The sequence below is a fragment of the Megalopta genalis genome, chromosome 13 (assembly GCF_051020955.1).
Source record: "Megalopta genalis isolate 19385.01 chromosome 13, iyMegGena1_principal, whole genome shotgun sequence".
In the NCBI taxonomy this organism is placed as follows: domain Eukaryota; kingdom Metazoa; phylum Arthropoda; class Insecta; order Hymenoptera; family Halictidae; genus Megalopta; species Megalopta genalis.
The window spans coordinates 5,444,112-5,468,631 of record NC_135025.1 but is presented as its reverse complement, the minus strand read 5'-3'; the positions used below and the strand labels follow the sequence as shown (position 1 = coordinate 5,468,631).

At 41.0% G+C, this 24,520-nt stretch overlaps 6 protein-coding genes and 1 long non-coding RNA gene across 23 annotated transcripts in view; 3 read left to right on the top strand and 4 right to left on the bottom strand.

The window, feature by feature from the left end:
- The window catches only part of siz (Brefeldin-resistant Arf-GEF family protein schizo), a 90,095-nt gene extending 80,267 nt beyond the window's left edge, over window positions 1-9,828 (top strand). For 7 of the 9 annotated variants that reach the window (XM_033477142.2, XM_076526028.1, XM_033477148.2 and 4 more), the window contains 5 exons: window positions 626-1,012; window positions 2,134-2,507; window positions 2,596-3,251; window positions 3,710-4,051; window positions 4,415-9,828. In XM_033477142.2, coding sequence (XP_033333033.1) covers window positions 626-1,012; window positions 2,134-2,507; window positions 2,596-3,251; window positions 3,710-4,051; window positions 4,415-4,686 — 2,031 coding nt within the window. In that variant the 3' untranslated portion in view covers window positions 4,687-9,828. The remainder of the gene's footprint in view (window positions 1-625; window positions 1,013-2,133; window positions 2,508-2,595; window positions 3,252-3,709; window positions 4,052-4,414) is intronic. The other 2 variants (XM_033477145.2, XM_033477149.2) reach the window with 2 other exon arrangements.
- Window positions 9,829-9,951: 123 nt separating this feature from the next.
- On the bottom strand, window positions 9,952-12,726 carry Bx42 (Puff-specific protein Bx42). The gene is made up of 8 exons (XM_033477369.2): window positions 12,574-12,726; window positions 12,151-12,304; window positions 11,870-12,037; window positions 11,487-11,794; window positions 11,246-11,381; window positions 10,922-11,180; window positions 10,428-10,809; window positions 9,952-10,360 (listed from the first exon to the last, which is right to left on the bottom strand). The coding sequence occupies exons 1-8, from the start codon at window positions 12,585-12,587 to the stop codon at window positions 10,150-10,152; spliced, it is 1,632 nt and encodes a 543-aa protein (XP_033333260.1). The 5' UTR covers window positions 12,588-12,726; the 3' UTR covers window positions 9,952-10,149.
- A 492-nt stretch (window positions 12,727-13,218) lies between these two features.
- On the top strand, window positions 13,219-17,106 carry LOC117224430 (uncharacterized). 3 transcript variants are annotated; one of them, XR_004491227.2, is made up of 4 exons: window positions 13,219-13,375; window positions 13,566-14,543; window positions 14,744-15,814; window positions 16,953-17,106. It is a non-coding gene; the product is annotated as an uncharacterized LOC117224430 (long non-coding RNA). The 3 variants fall into 3 exon arrangements; XR_004491226.2 differs by having other exon boundaries at window positions 13,566-15,545; window positions 15,635-15,814; XR_004491225.2 differs by having other exon boundaries at window positions 13,566-15,814.
- LOC117224427 (putative gustatory receptor 28b) lies at window positions 14,129-15,841 on the bottom strand. Its single transcript, XM_076526038.1, has 4 exons — window positions 14,876-15,841; window positions 14,577-14,645; window positions 14,420-14,509; window positions 14,129-14,343 (listed from the first exon to the last, which is right to left on the bottom strand). Exons 1-4 carry the CDS (start codon window positions 15,839-15,841, stop codon window positions 14,245-14,247), a joined length of 1,224 nt encoding a protein of 407 aa, XP_076382153.1. The 3' UTR covers window positions 14,129-14,244.
- On the bottom strand, window positions 15,384-18,779 carry LOC117224428 (ribonuclease H1-like). 2 transcript variants are annotated; one of them, XM_076526040.1, is made up of 8 exons: window positions 18,642-18,779; window positions 18,236-18,512; window positions 17,973-18,158; window positions 17,809-17,911; window positions 17,608-17,738; window positions 17,277-17,541; window positions 17,127-17,190; window positions 16,179-16,319 (listed from the first exon to the last, which is right to left on the bottom strand). In XM_076526040.1, exons 2-8 carry the CDS (start codon window positions 18,334-18,336, stop codon window positions 16,303-16,305), a joined length of 867 nt encoding a protein of 288 aa, XP_076382155.1. In that variant the 5' UTR covers window positions 18,337-18,512; window positions 18,642-18,779; the 3' UTR covers window positions 16,179-16,302. The 2 variants fall into 2 exon arrangements, with proteins under 2 accessions (XP_033333264.2, XP_076382155.1); XM_033477373.2 differs by lacking the exons at window positions 16,179-16,319; window positions 18,642-18,779 and adding an exon at window positions 15,384-15,521 and having other exon boundaries at window positions 18,236-18,633.
- LOC117224425 (apoptosis-inducing factor 3) lies at window positions 18,688-23,710 on the top strand. 6 transcript variants are annotated; one of them, XM_033477368.2, is made up of 7 exons: window positions 18,688-18,826; window positions 21,369-21,661; window positions 21,754-22,090; window positions 22,152-22,502; window positions 22,582-22,787; window positions 22,880-23,096; window positions 23,183-23,710. In XM_033477368.2, the coding sequence occupies exons 2-7, from the start codon at window positions 21,437-21,439 to the stop codon at window positions 23,440-23,442; spliced, it is 1,596 nt and encodes a 531-aa protein (XP_033333259.2). In that variant the 5' UTR covers window positions 18,688-18,826; window positions 21,369-21,436; the 3' UTR covers window positions 23,443-23,710. The 6 variants fall into 6 exon arrangements, with proteins under 6 accessions (XP_033333259.2, XP_033333255.2, XP_033333254.2 ...); XM_033477364.2 differs by lacking the exon at window positions 18,688-18,826 and adding an exon at window positions 19,514-19,571; XM_033477363.2 differs by lacking the exon at window positions 18,688-18,826 and adding an exon at window positions 19,641-20,294.
- Window positions 23,633-24,370, bottom strand: LOC117224429 (large ribosomal subunit protein mL63). Its single transcript, XM_033477376.2, has 2 exons — window positions 24,124-24,370; window positions 23,633-23,965 (listed from the first exon to the last, which is right to left on the bottom strand). Exons 1-2 carry the CDS (start codon window positions 24,189-24,191, stop codon window positions 23,701-23,703), a joined length of 333 nt encoding a protein of 110 aa, XP_033333267.2. The 5' UTR covers window positions 24,192-24,370; the 3' UTR covers window positions 23,633-23,700.
- Window positions 24,371-24,520: the final 150 nt, after the last annotated feature.

The following is a 24,520-nucleotide window of genomic DNA, read 5'->3' as shown; positions in this document are numbered from 1 at the left end:
TACAAATGACTGAAAAATCTGTTATACAAAATACCACGGCGCTCGTTTCTGGTCTAATTTTTTCGAACACGTCTCTCAGACGTGGTAATCGTTTCTGGCCCGATTTTTCGACCACGTCTCTCAGGCGTAATAATAATATATAATATATAATAATAATAATAATAATATATAGTAATAATAATAATATATAATAATAATAATAATAATAATATATATAATAATTCTGGCCCAATTTTTCGACCACGTCTATCAGACGTGATAATCATTTCTGGTCCAATTATCTTACCACGTCTCTCAGACGTGATCATCATTTCTGGCCCGATTTTTCGACCACGTCTCTCAGGCCTAATAATAATATATAATAATAATATATAATAATATATAATAATAATATATAAAATATATAATAATATATATATAATAATTCTGGCCAAATTTTTCGTCCACGTCTATAAAACGTGATAATAATTTCTGGCCCAATTTTTCGACCACGTCTCTCAGACGCGATAATCATTTCTGGTCCAACTACCGGACCACGTCTCTCAGACGTTGTAGAGCAGAATGTTAACGGTTATGCCAACGTTATTCGATATAAATTCTGACCTGGACGCTGCCGAAATTACAGGAAGCGCTCTGCGGTCTCAGGCAGGAGACGCCCCCGCGGGATCTGCTGCGGACCCCGTGCACGTCCCCGTCCACGCCCCACAACCTCCAGACCCTTCAGACCTTGCAGACCCTGCAGATCCCGGGGTCGCAGAACTGGAGCTCCTCGTCGCACCTGGGCTCCACCGGCAGGTCCAGAGGCTCGGCGAAAAAGGTGCCGCCGGAAGTGCCGAAGAGAACGTCTTCCATCACCTCGAGGTCGATGGAGCCCCGCCACAACGGGCTCAGTAAAAGCGTCGAGAACGGCAGCCTGAGCTCGGTGCAGAGCTCCGGCAGCGATTCCACCAACTGCGAGAGCTCCGAGGGCGATGCCCAGAGAGGCTCGCCGGTCTGGAAGCACAAAGGAATAGTAAGTTTTATAAGGACTGAGAAATACAGAAATGTCCCCCTTACTGACGCTCGGATTGTCCACTAAAATGACCGATTTGGGAAGAGGAGATACGATTATTCGAGCCTTGCGTCTCGTTCTTATAATTGTGGACAATTTGTAACTATAACAATAAACCGCGAGGATCGAATAATCGTATCTCCTCTTCCCAAATTGTCCATTTTCGTGTACGATCTGGGCGTCGATTAGAGAGACGTTACCGTAGATCTTGCCGCGTCGTGGAAAATGATAGAAAATGATCCGCGACACCGCTAAAAAATTGTTACATCACGTAGCAAGATAATTTTTATATTATAAAAGCTTAGATACAAAAAATTGTTGAAAGTCTAATTGTTGTACGAGTCGCAAGACTGAATTTTATACGCATAAAATGCACTCTGTCGTATAAAATAGAAATACCATAAGTCGGAGGAATGAATTTAGATTTATTGTTGAAATGGCTCCGAGTGCAAAGGGTTAAACGTGTCAATTGCCAAAGCAGAAGCCAAGAAAATTATAACTTTAACAAAGGAACGACAAACGTAACGCTATCTATTGCTGCAAACCGAAATTACTTTCTTGCCAAGATAATACAGTAATGTCTCCCTTACTGACGCTCAGATTGCGCAGAAAAATGGACAATTCGGGGAAGAGGAGATACGATTATTCGAGTCGTTGCAGCTCGTTTTTATAGTTGTTGACAATTCGTGGCTATAAAAATGAACCGCAAGGCTCGAATAGTCGTATCTCCTCTTCCCAAATTGTCCATTCTTGTGGTCGATCTGGGCGTCAATTAGAGAGACATTACTGTAGTAGGAATAGGGAAAGTAATACAGTAATGTCTCCCTAACTGACGCTGAAATTGTGGAGAAAATTGGACAATTTGGGAAGAGGAGATTAATTTGGATTAATTTGAGTGTTGCTTCTTGTTTTTATAATTACCGATTCTCAACAAATAATATAATAATCGTATCTCTTCCTCCCAAATTGTCCATTTTTCTGCACAATCTGTGCGTCAGTTAGGGAAACATTACTACAATAAGAAAAAAGGAAGGGAATGAATAGCAAGAGACGACCAAAAATGTCTTTCTCGCGCGTTTCAGTCGAGTTCCCCGGAGCACCAAGACTGCGCCAGCCACGCGACCGACTCCTCCGCCATGATGAACAGCGTGAAGGACCTCGGTCATTCGCACGCGAGCTCCGGCTACCAGCTTCCCATGATGGACCACTCGGAGAACATGCCGCAGACCAGTTACAAGGTGTCCGAGACGGTCAGGAAGCGTCAGTACAGAGTCGGCCTAAATCTGTTCAACAAGAAGCCGGAGAGGGGCATCAGCTACCTGATCAGAAGAGGCTTCCTGGAGAACAGTCCGCAAGGGGTCGCCAGATTCCTGATCAGCAGGAAAGGCTTGTCCAAGCAGATGATCGGGGAGTACCTTGGCAACCTGCAGAACACCTTCAACATGGCTGTGCTAGAGTAAGTAATAGCACAAGAAGCTGTGCTCGTTTTCCCGCCGAATCGGCGTGCCCATAATCCGATACTGAACCGTCGCTCTCGCTCGCAGGTGCTTCTCCCACGAGCTCGACCTCTCCGGCATGCAGGTGGACGTCGCCCTGAGGAAGTTCCAGGCGTACTTCAGAATGCCCGGCGAGGCCCAGAAGATAGAACGGCTGATGGAGGTGTTCAGCCAACGGTACTGTCAATGCAACCACGACGTGGTGACCAGATTACGGTCGCCCGACACCGTGTTCGTCCTGGCGTTCGCCATCATCATGCTGAACACCGATCTGCACACGCCGAACTTGAAGCCGGAGCGTAGAATGAGATTGGAGGACTTCGTGAAGAACCTGAGGGGCATCGACGACTGCGGCGACATCGACAAGGACATCCTGGTGGGCATATACGAGCGGGTCAAGGAGAACGAGTTCAAGCCCGGCTCGGACCACGTGTCGCAGGTGATGAAGGTCCAGGCGACGATCGTCGGCAAGAAGCCGAACATGGCTCTGCCCCACAGACGACTGGTCTGCTACTGCAGACTCTACGAGATACCGGACATCCACAAGAAAGAGAGGCCCGGCGTGCACCAAAGAGAGGTGTTCCTCTTCAACGACCTCCTGGTCGTCACGAAAATCCTCAGCAAGAAGAAGAACAGCGTCACCTACACGTTCAGACAGAGCTTCCCTCTTTGCGGAATGGTGGTCACGTTGTTCGAAGTTCCTCGTGAGTCGATACAAGTTCCTGTTTCATCGTCGATCCTCTGCAGGCTGTCCCAAAATTATGGTATTTCCGGGAAATACCATACCATACCATACCAATGAGTTCCCGAGGTCGATCGAAGCAACTTTCTCCTTAGCGAAAATGTTCTACGAGGCTTCGTTCACGAGTTATCGACGAAAAACGCTGACCAATGAGGCGCGAGCACTCGGCTGGCGCCCCGCCATCGCTGCGGCCGGCGCGACGCGGCATTGGCCGGGAGGGCGGAGCGCTGGCCGCGCACGCTCTCCGATTGGCCAGCGTTTTTCGTTGATAACTCGTAAACGAAGCCTCGTGGAACATTTTCGCCAAGGAAAAAGTTGCTTCGATCGACCTCAGGAATAATCCCTCGCTTCCCGGAAGCACCATAATTTTCGGACAGCCTTGTATAGACGGGTATTAACGCGCCGGTTGCTTCTCGCCAGATTATCCGTACGGAATTAGGCTCTCCCAGCGCGTCGATGGCAAAGTACTGGTCACGTTCAACGCGAGGAACGAGCACGACAGATGCAAGTTCGTCGAGGACCTCAGGGAATCCATCAGCGAGATGGACGAAATGGAGACTTTACGGATTGAGACGGAACTGGAGCGACAGAAGAGCAGCAGAAGCACCAGGGGCGGCGCCGAGAACAGAGACTCCGGCGTGGCGGACGTCGAGATCTGTCCTTGCCCGGGGCCTTGCTCGGACAGATCCGAGGCAATCGATATGGACTCCCAGTTGAAACGCTCCGCGCTTAGCAATTCCCTTCTTGACATACACGAACAATGTGTGTAAACTTATATCATCCACTTCTTTATTGCGCCCGCGACCTGTCGGTTTTCTATTTGCTACCTCGGCGAGAGCCCCGCGTTCGGCAGAAAGAATCTTCTCGAACTTGTCGAGAGTTCCACCTTCGAGAGAACGGCTCGCGCGTAGATCCAACGTTCACTCTTGCCTGAACTTTTTTTGAAGAGTATAATGTAGTCGAAAATGTACGGTACAGTAGTAACGTTCGGGTCGATTACTTTCTCCCGGAGGCAGGCGGCTCCTCGCTTTTCGATCGACGCTCGAAGCGGTTAGTAAAACTGTTCCCCTGCGTCTCGGATTAGTCCTTAACTGACCAACGTTTGTTTTTCAATCTTGTCGACAGTCGCTGGTGAAAAACCGCAACGCCGTGGAAGCGTGGGCTCGCTGGATAGCGGTATGTCGATTTCTTTTCAATCTACGTCTGCCAGCTCGATGAGCCAGGGCATTAAGCATCCTGGACAAGTCCACCCTATACATCCAGGATCTACTATACCTGGCGGTGCTAAGGGACTGGCTCAGCAGCCATCTTTTTTAGGGGGTCTGTTCGCCAAACGGGAGCGAAAGCTATCGCAATCGGAAGAATCCGGGCCCTACAGCCGCACCACGGAAGTATAATGTATCATTCCGGTGGTGGCTAGACGGACGGATCTCTCTCGGTGTACGCTCGATTTCCTTCTAGTACGTTCGACGGGGTCCCCTCGCAGATTTTTCCATACGCGGCGCACCCCGCTGTATGTAAATAACGCGCCGAGCCGCTTCGAGACTGTACTAGTCAGAAGGAAGGAAGGAAGAACGGATGGACCGACGGAAGAGAGAGAGCGAGGAACGAAGAGATAGGAACTTAACGATCCAGCGTTTTACAGATTTCACGCGAAATTATGTTTTATACCCTGTGGACGCGCGACACTGCGGCGCGTATATATTAAGAACCCTTTTCGTCCAACTTCTATCCTCGAGTTCCGAGTGAAATTCATTCGACCGCGGCAAAACGCGTGTCGCGCCTCCACACGTTATAAAATATCCTGTTGCCTGTACCCGCGAGATTGAATTCGACTGCATGTTCTATCGAGTCTCGCGGCCGGTTGCTGAGGCTCGACATTCGATGAAGATATGAACGTGTTGTACATACAAAAAATATATCCAATTAAATCGCGCAGTGTATCTTCGTAGAAATTTCTTTATATGTCTTCATCGTAATTCTAGACCGTATCCGAGCTCTCGTTACAGCGACGCGTAAATATAAAATACATAACGTTAGAAGAACTCGCAGCTGGAAGCACAATTTCTTTAAAGGGGTCAAGTTACCGGTAGTACACCTTACGTGTTTAATATACATACATATTGTTACACCTGACGTGCGCGCGGACCGCGGAGACCGGCTAACGGGTGATTTTTAAATAAATTGCTCTCGAACGCGACGAACAACGGCGGCGAACCGGTGGTGGCCGGTTTAGTTGTTGTAACTAGCTCCGTCGATTCGGCGCCGTTTATTTAAAGATACGTCGCGCGTCTGTCTCCGACACGAGCCCAGAGAATTCTCGGTGATCGTGGTCGAAAGATGATCCAGGATCGTCCCGAAGCGGCGAGGAGAAAGAAGACGAGTTACCCAGCGAGAGAGAGACTAATACGGTAGCGATCGAAGCGACGTCCCTGTTTACCGGAGAAATCGGGGCGAATACCGAACAACACGCATACACACACGTACACACAGACATACACCAGTATTTTGCTGGATCAAAGCGTAGCATTTCCTCTGTAGCGTCGCGCTTCTATCGTCAGCGATCCCGTAGGCGCGGCAACGTGGACAGCCGTACAAAAGAAAAATATTGTAGTATGCTTCTGCATGCGTGTTGGATTCACGATCGGTCAACGGGTTCAGAACAATTAAACGCAGCTGATCGTTCGATGTAAATTTATTGGATTGGGCAGGATCCAATCGTGGTCACTTTATACTACGGAGGAGCGAAGAAAAGAGAATGTGTGCGTGAAAGCGAGAGAGCGAGAGAGAGAGAGAGAGAGAGCGAGAGATTCGACGAGATTCAGTGGGGCGGCTTCCCACTGGCGTGTGTATAGTTATTTATTCATCCAAAAAGATCGAGATCGATCGGTTCTTTCGTACGATATTTATAATTTTTCCGGTACTCATAGATAATTTCATTCGGAACGCCGAGTTCCACGGCGATTTTCGAAGGGCGAAACAAACCTGTCGCGAGTGTTCTCGGCAAAAGTTATATACTTAACGAACGATTGTACATAATAGACGTATACATATATACATATACATATATATATACATAATATACATATTATATGTAAGGAATGATTGTAATGATTCTAACGACGACGACGACGATTGTAACAAAAAATGTACCGTAGCCTAAGGAACCAATAAGCAATCCCTCTCAGTGTTAGGTGCATGTCGATGTCTAACGAGTTTTTAATATCAAACGTACACACGCATAGAGATACTAACATACACTCACACACGAATGCGCGCACTCGTACAGCGGCGTTAAAGTTTTCTGGGCGTAGCAGCGTCGGCACGCGGCGTTTTTAGCATTTAGGGAGCGGAACGAGCGATGGAAAAGGAGACGCCGGTTTTCCTCGGTTGTGTTGTTAAATGATTCGCAAGCCTCCGCAAGAGTAATTCCGCTCGCGCTCTATCAACCTTTTGGCCAGCGTCCTCTACGAAACGAGAAGCGCGCATTGTTGTCTCTGTAACGTCGCGTCGCGGACGGCGCCAGCGCCAGCCCGCCCGGCGAGACGTTACGGAGGGAATTGAACGTTGAGGAAGAATAAGAAAAATGCGACGAGTCGATCGGTTTCTCATCGCGTGCCACGTATAAAAACAACTATGGAGATCGCGTTAGCAACAGCGTCGGGGGGGTCGATGCGCGGCCCCGCGCGCGGGCTTTCGAGAGGAACAGGAATAACTTGTATGCCTTAATTACTGCCACAACTCATCCGACAAAGAGGAACCGATCGCGACGCCTTTCAATCAGCGCGGAGAGACGACCTTGCGCCGCGGAATCGCAGAATCACGCGGAGAACGGAACATTGTATATATTATACATACATATACATATACATATATACATATATATATATATAATATTAAACCAGCGCTCGCAATATCGGATAACGATGATTCAAAAAAGGAGTATTTGATTTCAATTCGAAAGCGACTAACCCAGCGAGAGAGATCGATACACAGCGGAATCAGAGAATTCGTTCCATGGTTTTTAGGGGCGTCTCTTTCCGAGGGAAATTAACATTTTATGCACTCTTTCGGTGACATCGTTTCGCTCGTTCGACCCACGGCTGCTGGATTAGCAGCATTAGCATCTCAATGTTTCTCGACGCTTCGGCAAATGAAGAAACAGCATCGAACGAAAACACGTTGACGAAATTAACGTTCAGCGTGTTACGACATTCGGCCGCGGCCCGGTGGGTCGGCGAAGCGAACAAGGGAAATCGAGTAGCTGGCAAAGTGTTCATTAGAAATGTACATACACGTTTAGTCTCCCATTGATCCGCGACGGTCCGTAGTCTTCAGCGTTAACGATATATATATATATATTCTAGTCTTTCTCATCAGGAGAAACCGGAAACAATTGCAACGGAACGTGAAACCCGTCGGCACATCGAACATGTCCCGGCGTAGCTTGTAAGAACGTGAACACAATAAGGGTGTGCGAGACCGACCGACCGACAGATAGATATCGATGAACTCAAGAATTTTTGTCGAAGCGACGAAGCCTGTGGGATCGCGTCAATTCTCCGCAAATCACTCGTTCGAAGAACTAACAGAACGCAAATTCACCGGGGGGATTTTCCCACTTTAACGGTTTTCTCCTCTTCGTTCTTAGTTTTCTCATTGGAACAATGATAATAAGCCGAGAAGAAAGAGCGAAGAAATTTCGTTCGATTATACAGAGTTGATTGATCGGGTTTTTAACCCTTTGCGGACGAAGCCGCGCTCGACGGGTATCGCGTCGCTGTGAACGACAGGTGTTGGATATAAAATGAAAATGTTATAAGATATAATTATATTATTATAAGATTATAAATATGTGGAAAACTTTGCTGGTTTCTCTGGTAGCGACACAGAAAGACCGACTCGTCAAACTGATATTTCGTTCTGAACCTACGGTTAAATTTATATTAATAAATATATACAATATAAATGTATATATATAATATAATAAAAAAATAAATATATATATTTTTTTATTATATTATATAAATAATTTATAATATAATATAATATAATAATTTATAATATTATTTATAATATATATATATATATATATATATATATATATTATAAATTTATATTAATAATTACCACTATGCCGTCCGCAGATCTTAGATACGATTCTTTTGTTCGACGCAGGCATAATAGCTTGGAGATTTTAGATCTTAAACAAAATTTCGAAGATGGCGGTGATATAAATTCCTAAAATTAAGATAAGTCGTCCAAGAATTTTCGTGCTTAATTCTTAGTTAAACAAACACAATGCTATAGTTAGTTTGCCGCCTTTTAACACCCAAGAAATATAATTCAAATGTTATTTCAGTTTTTTAAAATGGCATCAAAGTGCTACCACCGGCATACAACAGATAGTTTTTGCATGGCACCAGCGTGGTGCCACCGGACGGCATAGTGTTAATAAATTAATAAAAAAAAAAAAGAAAAAAAGAACGGTAAAAAGACTTGGGCGGTTATTTGCCGACACTCGTCCGCAAAGGGTTAACGACAATAAAGCCAATCCTTCACCGCATTTCCGACGATGTCACGTGGTCACTAAAGTGGGAAGATCTTCCATCCACCTTGACGAAAATTCTGTGATAATCATCATACGAACGAAGAAGAAAAAGACTGATTAGAAAGACCGCCTCTAAGTTGCCGTGTTTTACAGAGTTAAAGAAGAAAAAAGAAAACGGAAAGGTGATATTGTTTCTCGTGGGCATGTGAAGAGTTTGCCGTTTTCGTTTTTGTTTTTTCGTTTGTCCGTCAGACCACATTTTCTCCGGGCTCGCGATTGGACCGGATCAATCGCGGTTCAGCAAGTTCTACCGTATAGCATTTAAAACCGATTCAAATATGTCTCGTAGGTTCGACCTCCGTTCGAACGCAGAATTCGTAAACTACTAACGTTATTCAACAACGGATCATCTACTCCTCTATGTGTACTCGAGAAGTATTTTCTATAGAATCCCTATAGGCACACGCTGACGATGGGCGAGAAGTTCTTTTCGTCGGGCTGAACGTTTGTTTGATTTTTTTTTTCACGAACGCGAATGTGTTTCTCATCAGCGAACGGCTCGTTAAAAGTCTCACGGAGAAACAAGAGAAGAAGAAGCAATCTACATGTAACAACATCGAAGCAATACAACGCTGTGAAACGTGATAACGGTCGTGCTCCGTATTATCGCGAATCCACGGTGATTACTTACTACTACTGATCAGGCATCGATTCGATTTGACGCGATCATTTTTGACAAATACAAAACGCGCGATGAAAGAAAAAGAAAAAACGCGCGTCGACACGAAAACGTGGTGGTGTCGTTAATTAAATCTTAGCGGACCTCTATATATATATATATATGATTTGATGAGAAAGCGAAATAAACTACTGCGTTACTACTAAGAGATAACAGTTGCTCCCCGTACGAAAGTATCGCTTCCTTTGTTAATCTAACGAACGCTGTATGCACATTGTGTTAATAAAGAATTATGAGTCTGAAACCCGACGATAGTCGACCATCTTGGATACAACGGTTGGGATGAACGAGCGGAAATCTAATGTCTTTGATCGAGAGGAAAGTGAATTCGAGACGACAAGCCCTGCTCGACTTACTTTTACCAACACCTACTTCTTCGCTAAATCGTGATTTATTTAGCAACAGTTTTACGTACATCTGTGAGTATTCGATACAGATTGAACAGACTTACTTAATCGTGCAACGCGGGGAAGTAGAAAAGGGTACGATACCCGCGGGATCCTAAGGCAAATTAGGTCTCAACGTTCATCCGAGCCCGGGCTATAGTTCAAACGATTTCTGCACGTTTAGTTAATGTTTCCTCCGTTTGTCGCGGTCGTCTCTTCGTTGATCTCGTTCGTCTTTGCGCTTGGTGGTCGTGGTGGTGGAACTGCTGGCGCGCTTCGCCTGCTTCAAGAACTGATCCAGACCGAATGGATCCTCCTCGTCCTTCTCGAACTGCACCGGTCCGGATCGGGTTGCCGATCTATCGGTCCCGCTGAATTCTTTGTCCGGCACGAATCTAAAGAAAAAGAAACAATTTCTTGCAATTCAGTCTTGTCCATTCAACGGATCTTTTTGTCGCGTACCTGTTTGTTTTAACGAGTTTCTCCAAATCATCGCCATAAGTGTCCTTGTCAATATTTTTACTAGGTCGATAGATGTGCGAGCCAATGGAATTGGAATCTTTCCACGGTTTGTCGTACACGTTGTATTCGTCGTCGTGCCCGTAACCACTGTCCATTCCTTTGCTCGTGTTGAACAGTCTCTGGTCGAACTGTGCCTCGCCGCTGTTAGGAATGCTCTTCGCCGGCAAGCCGAGAGCAATCTGTTCGCTGATGTCGCGTTCGCGTTCACGTTGCAATCTGGAACGCTTGTCGGGTGCAGCACGCGCCAGATTCCTCTCGCGAGCGCGATCCTTGTGTCGTTCTTGTCTCAGCTGATCCCTTTCCCTGGACTCCTCCGATTTATCTGCGCGACAATTTCATACAATGCTGTTAGACTTTTTCGTTAGTATATTTCTGTGTCACGATGTCGCACGACATCAGAAACATAGTAAAATATAACTGTATCTTAAACGAACCTATCGCAGCAGAGGATTTCAGACCAGCACGCTCTTCTCTTGCCTTCTGCGCGAGCTGCCTCAAATGATCCTCTTTCTTTTCTTTCTCCTTTTGCGCCAATTTCTTCTCCAATTGTGCTCGCATCTCTACCGCCTCGCGAGCCTTTCTGTCAGCGATGTAAAGAGCTTCTGCGAGTTTGGCGAAGTTTTCGTTAATGTGGACCTGCTGCAAGCCGCGACCGTCCGCGGCTAAACGTTTGTCCAGAGGAATCGTGTATCCCTGGCGAAGTAAGGTTCGGATGAAAATCTTGTCGTCGATGCTAGCGAGGAGATCAACCGAGTTACCTTAGCGTTCTTCCAATTGCTAATGCAGGGAGGTATTTTCCATTCTTTTTGTTCCTTCACTGTAACTTTTCTCGTCGGTGAATGCATAACTGGCGCTGGCGGTGACGGTGGACCTCTTGGTATTTTCTTATTGATCCTTTAACAGTAGGAAGATACTGAATTACGCGGGGCAATTAATTTGTTTGGAATACGGTGCGATTGTTTTGTCAATCAAATTGTGGCTGTAAACAATTCAACTTACTTGAACTTCGGCGGTTCCAAAGGATCTATCTGAGCTTCCACCATTCTAATAACTCTCTGTTTTGCTCCAGAGTTAAATGATTGTCCTTGTTGCGACGGTGTGTATCGGATATACTGAGCCGGAGCCTGTTTCTCCGCGCATCTCACTGGCATAGCGGCTGCTATCTTTGATCTGGTTATCTTCTCCAGAGCTTTCTTCGTTTTCTCCGTAAGCTCGTCTATTTCATCTGTCGGAGGACGCTGTAGACTAGGATCCTCTTCGCTTGTTATTTCCGAAGGGAGCAGGTCGCTCAATTTGCTATAGACAATCTGTAAGATACCGCTATAATTATAAAAATGAACTCTTGCAAACGATAAATGCATCGGAAGTTCCGTATTTGTTACCTTGTCCTTGGAATGTCCTTGCCTGGCGATAACGTCGTACTTCACTTTCCCATACGCATCCAGCTGAACTGCTAGGGCATTACTAGTAGTCTCCTTTCCCTTCATCCCCATACCTAAGGGATATTGGGCCACATGGATCTCTGGGAATGCTCCTCCATCTCCAAAATCCTGTCGACATTGTATAAATCTTTAACGCATCGTATATAAAAGAAAATTGCATATGTTCAAACAATGAGTACATTTTAACAATATTTTGATGAAAAGATTCGATCGATACATACTTCCGGATTTCTTGGAACCCATCCCTTACGTTGTCCATACGGAGGAGCAGTAACAACTGCTTTAACCAATGCGGACACCGGCCTCTGTCGTAATTTCTGCTCGCGCGCTTCATCCTCTCTGTCCCATACCACTTGCGATGGAGCAGGTAATAAGCTGCAACAACAATGCGAATGATTATTTACGGAAACCACTTTTAATCCTGTTTTCTTGCTTTCCATTATGGTATTCTGATGAGGAAATAAATTGAAAATTACGCAGATTGTTTTTCATCGTTCAACGAGTACACGTTCGACAGGAGTGAAATGCATCGAAACGAATCAGCTGTGAAATGACGTTAATTGATACACTACGATGAATAATATAGGTATTTAACAACAAACAGTTTGGAGAATAAGCTACAAGTATTTTTCATATCTACTAACCTTGCAAGCGACATTTTAGTCAACACAACGATGCAACAAACTGCACCCAACTACGCTGCGACAGCCATTACGTGTTCGCATTAAATGGCGCTTTAATATTAACAATGGTAAACAGGAAAGCAATGCTGCCCTCACAGTGTAATACTGTAGCATTGGTCCCTCTAGCGGGACCAGGACGAAACGCTCCCCATTCTTCTCCTTCGCCGGCATCTTTATGATGCGAAATGTCCCTAGAGCAAAACACATTTCATCACCTCCTGCATAATCATGTTGTCCTGGCAGAGATGTTCGTTTTCGAGGTTTCGAAAAGATCTCGTACGAAATCGACTCTCCGCCAACAAGATGTGATCTCAATGAAGATCATATAGACAGGGTGCCTGCTAGTAGCGATGGCTATGTAGAACTGCCACTTTTGAATCACGATCACGTTCTTTCGATGTAGAAATGGCGTGACGCGATTAGTCACTGTCACTAAACATGATTTATCCTGTGATCGGTGATTTTCTTGTTTCGAATTTGAATTTGCTAATGGAGCTTCTGAAGCCTCATTTTTCGGGGAAGAAAATAAATAAGGAATTGCTATGTATGAACTATCTTCAGAACGGTAATCATAAAATTACGTTTCGCGAGACATCTGTAACGATTTCAGGTCTATGGTAGCATCGTGGAAGTCACTCCCGTTCTCGATAGGTGGTGCGACAGAGTGACAGAAACCGGAGTCGAAGAAGACCGTGTTCAATCGGAACGTAACGTTCTTAGTCGCAAGAAAAGATAACGATTAGATTGGATCAAGAAAGATTAGGTTTGTTCGGCGAAGATAAAATACATTTTGCCCGTTACGAATTCGTGAAACTCGCTTTATCAATGAACGGTTTATTCTTTCGTTCGATTAACGTGAGATCAAAATACATTGTTCCGTTTCCTCCCACGTGTCCACAAGAATAATTAAAAAGTTTCGTCTGTTTTCACCGAAAAAAATCATTCTTTTCTAGGCCCTCTGCCATCTGTCGACGGCATACTGCAATTGCGACCGCAAGGACGTCGCCGAGGAGATTTGTCCTGTTGCGGCCGAACTAGAACACGTGACCGCGTTGACGAAGATAATGGACGCCATGATGGTGGACGATATCGCACCCCTTTGACCAATAGTACGTTCACCAAAGCCCTAACCGAGAGGTTGTTGCAGTTAGAGTCCGATTACTTGGAACTGTCCAACCAGAGGAGATGAAGAACAAATTGAGAGCAATCGACCAATGCTATGAAGAAATGATAAAACTAATTATTATTTAGCGCTAGGGCTAAAAGAAGCAACAAATGAAAGAAAAGGGGTAACACCAGTTGCGATGGAGCAGGTAATAAGCTGAAGAAGATCATCGCATACTATTTTCATCTGTATTGCTATTTAGTTACACGTGTAAGGAAATAATATTTAATATAACTAATTTCATTATCGTTATATTGGACTACTTATAAATTAATAAATCCAGATCGGACTTTTTAATTAATAAAATTTGACTATTCATTCATTTCTCCGGAAAGGAACCAGTCGTGAATATTTTACTTAGGACAATGGTTAATTTTTTATTCGAAATATTCTGTTCTTCTCTTACATTTAAAATAGATACTTTCTTCATATTTTTGCAAGAGAAATGCAATTCGCGTTTCAAACGATCACGTCACGCTGCAATCGCATTGGCAATCGTACGAGGATTTGTTTTGTATTTGAAACTGGATAAGGATCACCAGATACGTTATCACCGAACTAACCACCTGAAAACGGAAAATATTGAGGGACAATCCGCGATCTACAATGAAGCACAATGATCAATCGATCAGGTTTCCTTACCGATTGGAACAACGTGTTGTCCAGGTTACAGTAATCGCTAGCGGTGAACTTAATTTGTCGATGGAGCAACTGTAGCGAGAATTGCTTGAGCTGGAAGAAACATGACTGTTTGGTAAACGGTACGGTAAGGCGATCGACGGTGTTTATACTATTTTACCTCTGCCTTTGTCTTTCGATCGATCGTGTTTTGCAACAACGAGTGCACGATGACCCCGGTCCGTTCGATCTGCAAAGGAAATCTCAAATCACGTCCTAAATCCGGACAATCGAATCAGTCATTGGCCTACAAAATCCAAATGTTCATAATCAAATTTTACATTGCAGCAGCAGAAATTGGAAAACTCTTGGCGAGTTTGTCAGAGAACCGAAGGCACCGTTTTGTGGTTGACAGGGTTTTAAAACTATTTCACTCGAAGCTAAACGAGCTTATTTTTACCATCGGAAGCTTATTTTTACCTCGTTCAATATCTCGGTGACCTTGGCGGTCAGTAAACTTAGGGGATATATGAAGTAGACGATAAAGAGGGCGCCGTTGATGACGGAGAAGAGTTCAAAGTCCATGTCGTCGCCGGATAGAGGCTGCAGAATGTAGTACGCGTTGAACAGCAGCGAATAAAAGATAAAGATGACGACGAGCAGGGTCGGGAACGAATAAAACCGAGAGACCTCGTCGGCAACCTCGCACAGGTCGTCATAAATGTTTCTCAGGTACCGAAGGGACTGGATCACGGAACAGTTGACGAAGACCCGGCGACATCGATTCAAAGACTTCAAATCGGTGCTGGAGCTTCTGCAGATGCCCTGGAGAGCCTCGTTAACTCTAGTAAAGTTTATGTTCATTAGGCTGATCACCAAGAAGTATTGAAACAAGGTATTGATCGCGAAGGCCGAGGGCAAGATGTCCATGGCCCATCCGAGAGGACCGTTGAAGAAGGCCAGCTCCTCGGTGACCACGAGACCTACGCACATGATCGTCTGAACGATGTAGATCGCTGATAGGTTCCAAATGGCGCGATACATGTTGATCGGTTCCCGTGAGAAGATCTGCATCCGTCCTCCGATTTGCACCAGATAATTGGAAATCTTCTTTAGGATGTACCATCTGAAGACGTAGCACAATAAGATTGTAATAATTATCACGTTCCCTAACGTTGCTTGCCCCATCTCAATGATTGCCATTATAATGGATTTATTTGCGTATGGCGTATTGTACAGCCTCGGCAGAGTGATAAAGCTCGATGCTATGAGCAAGATGCTGAGAAACGCATTGTAGAATATCCCGGATTTGCTTCGTCCGAAGGATATCGTGCGCGTGTTTTTCAAGCTCCTATCGTGTAAGGATATAGGCGCCAGACCAATTATCTTGAAAATTATGTGACACCATAGTATTGCTCGGTAAGTCCATCCAAGTGGGTGCGCCATGCCTAACTTCCTCGTTAGAGCAAATGAACGCCACCGATAACATCCGCGTTACTTTCTTCTTGATTTTCTTCGGATGAAATTTTCAATCAGTTTGTTTTCAAGATTTGCCGGGTATGCTAATTAAAATTATTAGTTCCACACTGTTCGATCTATTCTTCCCTTCGCATCGGCTACGAATACAACAAATAGACATCGTTCTCTTCGCTGTAGTTCTCCGACTAGCTATCAAAATGAAATATTAAATGAAACGACGCAGAATTATTTTGCACGCGACGGAAACCATTGCATTAGTAATGCTGGTCTATAATTACATATATACTATCCGCAATGTCATTCCGAACCACGATCAGAATGCAATGTACGTCGAATCGCGATCGTAGTTCAGAATTATAATGTTCACCCAGTAGACGCGCCACGCCGTGCTCCGTGCATGCGTCGCCTGTGCCCACTCCTTGCGTAACCTATTTTTCTGTGAACGCTGGTCCCAACATCAGTGGTGTCGACATCGATGAGCAGAGACAAACAAAGAATATGTTATGTTATGTTGTGTTGAAAAATTGTAAGAGAAAACAAATTAGCGAACTTGTAAAAGAGATACTACACTGGAAGGATAACAGTGTAAAAGGAGTAGGAAGCCATGAATAATTTAGACCATGAGACAGAAAAAAGCATTGCATGTAAATGTCCAAACACTATATCCATTATATTCAGCTAACTCTTAAAAAATCTATGATGACATTGCGGATGGAATATATGTAATTATAGACCAGCATTACTAATACAATAGGTTCCGTCGCGTGCAAAGTAGTTCCGCGTCATTTCATTTAATATTTCATTCTAATAGCTCTGCCGGGGAACTAATAACTCTAATTTAAAAAAGCTATACCTAGTAAATCTTGGAAACAAACTGATTGAAAATTTCATCCGAAGAAAATCAAGAAAAAAAGTAACGCGGATGTTATCGGTGGTGCTCATTTGTTCTAACGAGGAAGTTAGGCATGGCGTTAGACATATATTCGTCATGGTCGAAGTCCATTCATAGCGGCAATGACGTATTATTACTAGTGACTGTATAACTTTTCTTAAAAGTAAGATATGTAATTTTTTTTAGATATTTTAAACAGACTAGTTTACTGGGCAATGTCTGCAACATTTCTTTTTCAAATTGCAATTGGTTGGAATGAAAAAAAGGGAAACTTTTAATTTTGTTATCGGAGTTTGTAATGAAAATTTAAACAATGCGTAATAAATTACAATTATAAATATTTTTATTATTTTATACAACCTGCTTTTGCTAATTTATCAGCCATTACGTTTCCATGAATTCCACTATGCCCATTAACATGTTCCTGTAATATTGTTTCATAAATATGAATGTATGCATAAATATATAATATATAATATATGCATAAATTAACTATGATATTGCTCATACCCAAGCTATTTTTAATGAGCTCAGTGCCTTCTCCATTTCTATTAATTCGTCTTTATTTGTAACTGGATTATCACTCACAGTTTTCCATCCATTTTTCTTCCATTTTGGCATCCATTCAGTTATGCATTGGATCAAGAATTTCGAGTCCGTAATAATCTTTAGTTTCTCTACACCTACTTCTTTTGCTTTTTTCGCAGCCATGGTCACAGCCTGAATCTCTGCATTAATATTAGTTATTCTACCAACAACTCGTTCTGATACATTTCTGTAATTGCAATAAAATAAAGTGTCTGAAAATTAAATTGCTTTTAAAAAATCTAATAGAACATACAGGGGATGGTCTTCACCGAACCAGACGCCTAAGCCTGCTTGTGCATTCCTGCGACCATTTGAACGACATGCCCCATCAGTATATACTATTACATAGCCATTATCATCGGTAATAAATTTTGAAGATGATGGCTGAAATAAATTTTAGGATAAATATAAGTGCAGAAGTAGGACAATTATTTTGTGCACAGTGGGTATTTACTTGTTCATTGGATATAGGCGATGAAATTTCGCTTGTATCTATTTGTTCGCATTTCTTTTCAGTTGATTTCTCTTTGACAAGTCTATCTATTGCAGGTAATGGACTATAAAAGTTGAAAATTAAAATTACATTTTTGTTCTATTGATATTCAACATCTATTATACCTTTTCCTTAATGACAATGCTATATTATCAAGATCTTGTGTATTTTTTATCTTTTTCTTGGAGGATTTCACTCTTTTGCTTGGACAACTTGTCTTTTGCCGAATAAAATTTTGAGCTGCTTCTCGGGATAGAAGCTTTTTATATACAACACCAGAATATTGGTGAATTTGAGCTTTACGTTCACCCCTTATTAAAGGAAAGTAATATACAATTTGTATATACAGATAACATAATGAGACATAAGAAAATTAAAAATAAATTACCAAATATTATAAATGTAATGTTGGTGGCCTCTGGCAACTGCATAATATGCTGCTGACATTTCTAGCGATTTCATCAAACGATACGCTTGCATTACAATCATCGCTTATAATTATTGTCAATATTTGGATATGAAATTATTGATGAATGCGTGTACTAGTACTATGAAATCGGATTCAAATAAAATGTTCCATATTTATTAGTACATCGATATCTCCGAATACAAAATACACGAATGATAAACGACATGTAAAACGACAAAATGTATGGCAATTCAAGCTGTAAGCAGATAAATACACATTAAAAACATTTAAACGTCATTTCTTATTATTGTAAAGAAAGTAAACACAGATGGCCGTCTTTCATAGACGAGCTATCAGAATTGACTGCAAATATATATGCATGTACCATTTTTTTCTCAAACGGACATCGAAACACTAGCACCACATAGCGGCGAAAACGTCGAACTAAATCACTCCTGTATGCGCAATCCAGAGTTGTCGAAAAAAACATTAATAATGGCATAATTAGATCATAAAATAATAAATCAAGAACACAGAACTGTTCGGGGGAATCTACTGCATCGATAACAGGTATTTAAATTAGATGACAAAACTGCAAAACACAAATAATTAACACAACAGTTAATGGAAGTTCAAGTGCGCTACGGTCTATTTGTTCCAATAATTATGGAATACAGAGATACACATTCGATGCACGGAATCATTGGTATCATTTTTATACTAAGAACGTTACTTTTGAGCCATTATTTTATGAGTAATTTAATTTTTTCTCTTTTTCCGTTTTCGCGCTCATCGCTTAGTGACGTCATTATCAGGATTTTTAAGAAGTAGCTAATACGCGTCGCATTTGAGATATCGTGTTCTAATGGATATTTATAAATAAAGGTCGACGTTCTCGATACTACACTTAAAATATCTTCTAAACCAATGATTTTTCGCAATAAATAGCTTAGTACTTTTATGTAGAAAATATATATCCTTTTTACGCATCGATCTAGAAAAATCTTACCAACATCAAATTGTGTATCCCCTGAAACGATTCAACTTTTATATAGAAACATTTTTCAGTATCATCAATGGTTTGCAAGATACTTTATTGGGTCGATTTCAATGGGTCACTCTGTATATATATATAATCATATTTCACATTACAATCAATTTTCTATTGAACAGATTAAGATAGAAAAGTACATAGTAGATAGAACTTATACATACATGTACGTATGAATGGAAAAATCGATTTCAACGCCCTCTTGACAGTTGGTGCTCGATATGGTTGCGTGCTCTGCAACAAGTTGCGATTCCTACACAAGAGGTGTGTCAAATAAATGAGAAAAGCAGGAAACATCAGCATTTACTTTGTTAATATACAATTTCTACATCATTTAATATAAGTTGCTGTAAAAATTCGCTTTTAATAGCTTTCAATCTTTTGTAATTTGTTGATAGATTTAACAGAATTCAGTTTGTTTATAGACTTAACGAAATTCAATATTTTACACTTTTTGTACGCTTAAGATTCGTCAATTGTATGCGTTTTTTAATCAAATAAAGTACGCAAGTATAATTAGCAAGCTAACATATTTTGTTTAATTAAAGCTTTGAACGTGAACAACAATTTCGTTCAACAAGTGTTTCGTATCGATATATGCAACGCAAATTGAAATTATTTATTACATACAATCTGTTTATTTTATTAAGAGCTTATTCAGTTAATTTTATAAGAATTTTTATTGTACAGAGACAAAAAGTTTTCTTTGATTAGAGAACAGTTGGTTACTTCGGTATAATAGTGAAAGTTTATTTAGTGTAATACAAGGTCAATCGCCACAGTTGAAATGCACTTTAGTAAGGCTTATACAGATACATACTTGTAAATTGAAGAAAATCGAGATAGCTTATTTGTAGATAACTCGATACAGTTTGTAGAACAATATTCTCCAGTGATAAGTGTGATAGAACAGAATGGGTGCCAATAACTGTAAAGGACTTCTTCCAGGAAGTTCAAGGGTCATGCCAAGAAAATCTTCGAGAGAAGGTTCGAAATATATATTTTCTGATGTTAAACACGGAAATTATTACCACAATTATGTTGCAAACAATATGCATGAAATTATCGATAGCTGTATTAGGGATTGATCATGATTGGCAATGCGCCAGATTAGACTGTAAAATATTACAGTTAAAAATTAATTTTTACCATCTCAGAAGAAGCATAAAATATTAAATAGATTTAAAGAAAAAACTACATCGATACGAGGAAAATTCTATACAATTTGTTATCACAGAAATTCATGGATTTTCCTACCAATCGATTTTTACGGTATATATTAGTGACGTAACAGTCAGATAATTTTCTATTGATTACTATATCCTGTAACCTCCATTTGGTATAAAATAATTGTTCAAATCACAATATCATAGCCGAACGTGTACTCTTTAAGGTATAAAATTAATATGTACTAGAGCACATGTGCAGGTAACTTGATGTAAAAGGCCATCTAGGTACTATACATTATACATACGTGGGCACGTGTGTGTACATATATATATATATATATTTATATGTATGTAACCTCTTTATGCAATTTCGCATCAATTCCGTCTACGGTAATAGATTTTCCTTGAAAAGAAATTCAATGCTCAATTTGCTAATCCGTAACGTAAGCTTCGATGAAACAAGGACTTGAAATGATACGATGATTAATCGTAACGATTTATCGTAAAACAATATCAATATGTACTTGTATAGTATGAAACATTTGACGCGAATAGCGTGTAACGCAATTTCTTGCGTTGGATCAAAGATACCAAAACCTAGAATGTCAGATTTAAATTCCGACAAAAAATTTTACATATGTAGTGAGTGTAATAAACCGAAAGAGCAAGCTCTGTCACGTAATAATTTAAAATGTTGTTGTAGTTGTGAGTTATGACCCCTGATTCGTATACCAATCGTATTATCGTCACTACGTTTAGTTTAAATATATAGGAAAACTATAGTTTAGTTAAGAATAATTTTTAATTAATAATAAAATAAACAAATAAATATCTTTTGGATTCTAACTGGTATAATATTTACATATATATATATATATATATATTCATTTAGGCAAACCAGAGAAATATGATTACATCGAAGATGTGGTGTGTAAAGAATCTGATATTAAAGAAAATGAAATGAAATTACTACCACTCGGAGATGCGGGTAACAAGATTCTACTGGTTAAACAAAAAGGAGAGTTGCACGCTCTAGGCACAAAATGTACACACTATGGAGCTCTTCTCCATACAGGAGCATTAGGAGATGGAAGGATAAGGTGTCCATGGCACGGTGCTTGTTTCAATATCAAAACAGGTGACATAGAAGATTATCCTGGCCTGGATTCCCTGCCATGTTACAAAGTACTTTACCACTGATAAATTAATTATTAGGATAGTGCTATTGACAAAGTAATAACTCCCTATTAAAATAGGTTTTTTTCTCTATGAAATAGGTGAATGTAGATGACACTGGTCTTGTACGTGTGAGGGCACACCGTACAGAATTGGGATTGAATAGACGTACAAAACAAATGTGTGCCCCAGACAGCAGTAATCAGGCTACGGTTGTAATAGTTGGAGGAGGACCAGCTGGGGCAACTTGTGCGGAAACTTTGAGGCAAGAAAATTTTACAGGACATATAATTGTGATTTGTCGAGAGCACTCAGTTCCATACGACAGAGTCAAAGTATCTAAAAGTTTAGATTTCGACGTCGAGCAGTCAGTTTTGAGACCACCATCATTTTATAAGGATCATGGTATCGAAATGAAGCTGGGCGTGGAAGCAATAGGTAACTTAACTATAAGAAAATTATTTAATTTACTCGACTAACTGCTTATTGTCTGCTACAGGTCTGAATACAAACGAGAATGTAGTTGAGTTAAGTAACCATGAAAAATTAAATTATAATCATTTATTTATTTGTACTGGAAGCAAGCCTAGAATGCCCAATACACCTGGCATAAATCTATCTAATATTTATGTACTACGAGATTATACGGATTCTCAAAGTATATTATCAAAATTATCACCAGAGAAACATGTTGTAATACTTGGATTAGGATTTATTGGCATGGAAGCTGCTGCTTATTGCGTGAGCAAATGCGAATCTGTAACTGTTATAGGAAAAGGTACAGTGCCTTTACAATCCGTTTTTGGTGCAGCAATTGGTAACAGAGTTAGACAAGAATTCGAGGGAAAAGGTATAGTCTTGTCTTCCTATTTTCTGTTTGACTTGCATAAAGCAAAATATGGAATAACCAAAGTAATGTTTTATTCTAGGTGTTAAGTTCCTATTTGGAAATAATATTGCACAGTTTGTTGCAAAGGAGACCGATCAAAATTGCGTAGGTACAGTTGTGCTTAATGATGGTACAGTACTTTCAGCTGATATAGTTATTATCGGCATTGGGTCTACGCTCTACACAGATTGGATAAAAGATTCTTCTGTTGATATGTTGGAAAATGGCAGCATAAAAGTCGACAAGGTATAACATGTAGGATTTGTGAACATTTGTACAGAATACAAGTTCTTAGGGTTCGATAAATCATGAAATGATTACTGATAATTGACCTTTAGTACCTGAAAACAAATGTGAAAAACGTGTACGCTGGCGGCGACATCGCGTATGCCCCGCTGTTTGGATCCGATGACCTATTGGCGGCAGTGGGCCACTATCCTCTGGCCCATTATCATGGAAAAATAGCGGCACAAAATATATGCGGCCTTAACAAACCATTGAATGCAGTTCCATTTTTCTGGACATCACTATTTGGTAGAAGTTATCGATACGCTGGTAAGATCGTCGTACATTTGACGTAAAAAAGAATTTTGAGTGTACAAAATTGTACAAATTTTTATTAATACGATCTGCGCTTTCAGGATACGGGCAACCAGACAAAATAAAAATTTATGGTTCTTTGGATAAGTTTGAATTTTTCGCATACTATATTAATAATGGCAAAGTTATTGCAATGAGTAGCGTGGGAGCAGACCCTATTGTATCGGACTTTGCAAATTTCTTATACGAAGGAAAATCGTTAACAGAAATCATTATTAACCACAATCCGTTCGGTTGGATAAGGAATAAACAAAAAGATTTCGTCGAACGCTTTGAAAATGAAATTACGACGGACCCGTGAATGTGGATACTCATTAAGAAACGTCCACGTTTTAATACGTTAAATTTTAAGATGTATTTCCAGTATTTTATACTTCGACTCGTTATTTTAGTTATGTAATTTTGCTTCAATTTATCTACTTCGTAGATAACGGATACTGAACATTTCTTACAACCTCGAGTCTAACGTATAACAAACATTATCCTAATCATTGTTGTAAACTAAACATTTATTTGTACAGAGACAACAAGATATTATTCTTTATAATATATATATTGATTATTCCCAAGGTTCGCATATCATGTAATGTCTTAATCGATCCTGTATAGTAATTCGTTTGTTGAACCTTACATTTGCTATTTCTTGCCACATGTTTAGTTTGTTCAGTCGTATGTCTTTCTTTTTCTCAGCCATATGACCACGGGACTGTTCGAGGGTAAGGTACGGGTGTCTTAGCAACAACATATTTTGTTCTTCTCTTTCAAGGTCCTTCTTATAATCCAATATATCTTTGTAGGTTGGTTTCTTTTCGATACGATATTTCCTGTATGTATAATACGATACGCGCATATATTATTAATTGCATAATTTGTAATCGCGAGATATAAATCGGAACGGTATGCGCGGTTTGCACAGGATAAATAAATAGAGAAACAGGAATGCTCGATAAGAGAGGTTATGTCTCGAGCGACTGATACGTACCCACGGTATCGGTAAGGGATATTATGAACTCTAATCAATTCCTTATAAAGAATTTCCGTGATACGCATGTCGATTGAGAATCAGAACAGATTCTACTTTTGGTTTTCAGGAATCGGATGAGTTTTCCCCTTAGCAGAACCCTTAATTTATTATATGCTGTACGTATTATTTACTTCCGTGGACGTTCGCAGAGTCACAAACAATTACACGGTTACACCGGTTAGGTTAGGAGTTTGGAAGCGTTGCGCCATCTTGAAATTGTATGTACCGTGACTACGGTGGGGGAAAATTCGATTTTCTCTAATTCAACGCGTTTCGATTAATCGAGAAAATTATGAAATTTTGAAATTTTGATATTTCAAGCTGCAACGCGGTTTAATAACGCGTTGTCTTCGTT